The sequence below is a fragment of the Apis laboriosa genome, unplaced genomic scaffold, assembly GCF_014066325.1.
Source record: "Apis laboriosa isolate Shangri-la unplaced genomic scaffold, ASM1406632v1 scaffold25_cov139, whole genome shotgun sequence".
Lineage (NCBI taxonomy): Eukaryota > Metazoa > Arthropoda > Insecta > Hymenoptera > Apidae > Apis > Apis laboriosa.
Genome location: NW_025222552.1, coordinates 1,493,583 through 1,497,552, shown reverse-complemented (window position 1 = coordinate 1,497,552; position 3,970 = coordinate 1,493,583). Strand labels below are relative to the sequence as shown.

The 3,970-nt window shown below is 18.1% G+C and overlaps 2 protein-coding genes across 2 annotated transcripts; one reads left to right on the top strand and one right to left on the bottom strand.

Annotated features, from left to right (window-relative positions):
* Positions 1–403: 403 nt before the first annotated feature.
* On the bottom strand, positions 404–1,089 carry LOC122713617 (EKC/KEOPS complex subunit TPRKB-like). The gene has a single exon (XM_043934222.1). It carries the CDS (start codon positions 974–976, stop codon positions 434–436), a length of 543 nt encoding a protein of 180 aa, XP_043790157.1. The 5' UTR covers positions 977–1,089; the 3' UTR covers positions 404–433.
* A 912-nt stretch (positions 1,090–2,001) lies between these two features.
* LOC122713649 (late cornified envelope-like proline-rich protein 1) lies at positions 2,002–2,730 on the top strand. The gene is made up of 3 exons (XM_043934304.1): positions 2,002–2,078; positions 2,162–2,367; positions 2,530–2,730. Exons 1-3 carry the CDS (start codon positions 2,036–2,038, stop codon positions 2,728–2,730), a joined length of 450 nt encoding a protein of 149 aa, XP_043790239.1. The 5' UTR covers positions 2,002–2,035.
* Positions 2,731–3,970: the final 1,240 nt, after the last annotated feature.

Genomic DNA, 3,970 nt, shown 5'->3' with positions numbered 1-3,970 from the left:
CCTACTTTTCAATTATCCTTTTTATAATAATCCTTTATATGTACAATTATAAGTAGTGTATAACTTGCAAAATATAACTATTTTTTTTCATATTATTATCATATTTGATTACAATTAATTAATTATATTGTGAATCATTATGATTGTAATATTTATATACTAAAAATTTAAAATTCAATATCAAATATTTAAAGAAAATTTATTATTATAGTGTTTAAGTTGCTATAAAATTTATAAAAATAAACATGAAAAAAAGAGTAAATATAAATTAATAAAATTTATCTTTTAATAAATAAATCACATAATTATACTATTTATTTAAAATATTATTCATATTATACAATTGATACATTTAAAATATTTATTTAAAAAAGAAATTGATACATTAATTATAATATTTTTCATATTTATTACAGCATTAAAAATTTTATTTTCATTTCAATGACATAAAATCTTTACAACTAATTCTAGAAACAATAGAATCAATAAAATTAGAAACATTTAATTCATCTTCTTCAATTTTATATATTTTCTTTATTAAATCAAAGTCTGTAAACTCAGATAATCTTGAAATTGATATCTTTTCTCCTTTTACAACATCCATTATTGTTTTTGACATTAATTTTTTATCATTTTCTTTGCATATTAACATTATTAGTATATTTTTATCATTATCACTGATTCCAAATTCTATTAATGTACGTGATATATTTTTTGAAGTTGATAAATTAAATAATACTTCAGTATATATATTTTTTGTAGTAATCTGATTCATCCTTGCACTAATTGCAGTTTTATTAGCAGCTATTATTATTTGGAAAGGATCTACTATAAGTGATGCTTTTATAACAGCGCAAGAAAGTTCATTATTCATAACTTTCCTACGTATTTCATTAGAATTTTGGACATTCTCAAATAAATATAATGTACAAAACATTTCTGTTTCAGGATCTAATGATACAGTATAATCACCCATTTCTTTTTATAAATATTAAATTTATACACAGTAATAGATTAAAAATTAAAAATATTACATTAAAAATACATAATTGTAATTATGTCAAAATTACAATATTATAATTACATTTGTTTTATGTATAATACTTTGAAATATTATATTTCCTATGATAAAATTGATTGAAACTTATTTCGAATTAAAATTAATTACATAATCAAAAAACAAAATAAATTTAATCAAAATAGAACATTGGTTTTATAGTTATATAGTTATTCTACATATTTTAATATTTTCTGTTTATATTATGAAAAAATAATAAAAAAATTAATTTTTTTTTTTTAATTCTTTTCTATTCTTAATTTAAAATAATTAAATTTTACTATAAAAATTATATATATATATAATTTTAATATACATCAACATTTAGTAATAATTACAACGATGTTAATAAAAAATAATATTAAATTTAAAATTATAAAATAAATCATAAAATGAACTTACAACTATAATAAATATAATAATAAATTATAAAATGAATTTATAACTAATTTCGTAAGCTGACAAATGAAAAGAATCTAAATTTGATTGGTTGATTTCCACAAATTTAACATATTCATGAAAATGGGCCAAAAATGTTACATCATAAAAATCATAAAGAATCGCGTATCTGTGAACAATAGAAGGAATAGAGGAAATACTCTCCTGACCTCTGTATTATATTTATATCAATAATATATTGTACAATATATGTTTCCAAATTATTAACTAATTAAAATTTAAATATTTAAATTATTGTAATTTATAAAAAATGTGTTGTTTTGACATTTAGTTATTTAAAATATTTAAAATATTTAAGAAATAAAAAGATAAATATCAAGTATTTAAAAAATTCATTCACAAGAAAACATCAAGAAAAGATTGAAGATCGAATAAATTCTTTTATATCAATCATGAAATAATTCCTAATTTTGGTTGTCCATTAAAAAATAAATTATTAAAATTTATAAAGTATTAAAATAATTACTTCGAAAATAATAAAATATTTTGAAAACAATATTAGTTTAAAAATAAAAAATTATGACTGATGAAAATTCATGCAAAAGTGTATGGAATAAAGTTCGTAAGTAATTTATATTTTTAATGTAAATTCTTTAGAATTTTTATAAATTAGTTTTTTTCTTAGATAATTTATTATTTAATTAGTAAATACTGGAATTATTTGGATTTCTTCACAAAAGAAATCTGCATGTCCTCCTTATATGAAAAAGAAAAAAATCGAAGAAGAACCCAAAAATGATTTAAAACCGTCCGACGAAGATAAAAAATTTGATTCCACAAAGAAATTCGAATATAAAAGTCCTACTGATTTCTGTTCTCCAATTAAATCTTGTTGTTATATTAAAATGCAGGTATTTTTAATAATTTTATTTAGTTTTATATCAATCATCTTTGTGTGATCAATCATTTTTCGTTTTTGTATTATATTTTTTAAATCATTTTTTTTTCATTTATTAATTTTTAGATTAAAATTTTTGAATGTAAAAACATGAAATTTATAAAAAAAATTATAGGATCCTTGTAGAGCATGTTGTTGTGAAGAAAAACCAAAGCCACCACCTCCTTGTCCACCTAAATGCGGTCCGCAAGTACCACGCGAACCAGTGTGTGGTTGTGATCTTTGTCAAAAACATCCCGGTCATGAAAAATGTTGCGACAAGAATAGAGCATTTCGCGGTATAGATATTCATCGTGAATATTTCGAAAAGGCATAAAAACAATTTGTTTTTATTATATTATATTAATCTTGTATAATATGCTTATATGCTGATAAATTGAAATAAAATTAGATGTGTATTTATACTGATTATTTTTAAAAAACATAAAAATATCTTAAAAATATTTTTCATTGAAATTAATAAAAAATATTTTATAAATTTAAAGAAAAATTATTCAAAATATAATATAATAATATAAAAAAATTATTAAATTTTGTTTTATTAGAATTAAAAAATAAATGAATTTTTGATTGAATTTTTATTATTATCATTGACATGTATGAAAATACTTATTAAAACTTAGATATTAGTATTATTAAAACTTATCTTAATGTTTTATCTATCATTAAAAATAAAAAATGATTAATATGACATTTTCAGTTAATATACGTACTAAAAGTCAGATTTATTGGAATCAACCAATCAGATTGTTTTTGTGTAACCAATTTATGCTGCAAAACGAACATAAAATAAAAATATATAACATATTTTGTCTAAAAATGATATTATTGATATTGAATAATTATAAAATTAATTATTATAGATATAATTATTAATGAGAAAATGTTAAAATCTCAAATCAAATTTAATATCAAAATTCATAATATTCATATATCTTGTATCAAATCTTTTTAAGATTTCGTAATATTTATTGATGTTTTAACCTCTTTAGGATCTTTATTTCAAAAATGAATATTTAATTTTAATCCTATGGAAAACCTATTTTTTCGTGAAATCATTACGAAAATAAATATACAATCTTTACTAAATTTTTTAACCAGAAAATAAATTCCAATTATCATAAATAAAGAGGCTTCTTATATTTTTCTGAATATCATAGTTCAGTAACAATACTTTTTTTTTTAATGAATTTGAGTATTTATTTTCACAAATATTAAAACTTACAAAATAGAAAAAAACGGTATTACATATAAAAATATATTTATTATTATCATTATTTATATTTGCTAATATCTTAAGAAATTTTATATTAATAATATAATATTTATGTACATATTGTACATATTGTACATAAATATAGCTATATAATCAATTATTTTTTATTTTTTTCATTTATCATAAATAAAATTAAAAAAAAAAAAATTCTATAAAAAAATTAAAGATGTAGGGAATTTCTTTTTTATATATTTTTTGTGTATATAATATGGTTAGACAAAAATCAATTAGTGAGATAACATATTAATTTTACAAATAATCTTATCAATATACATTGGTT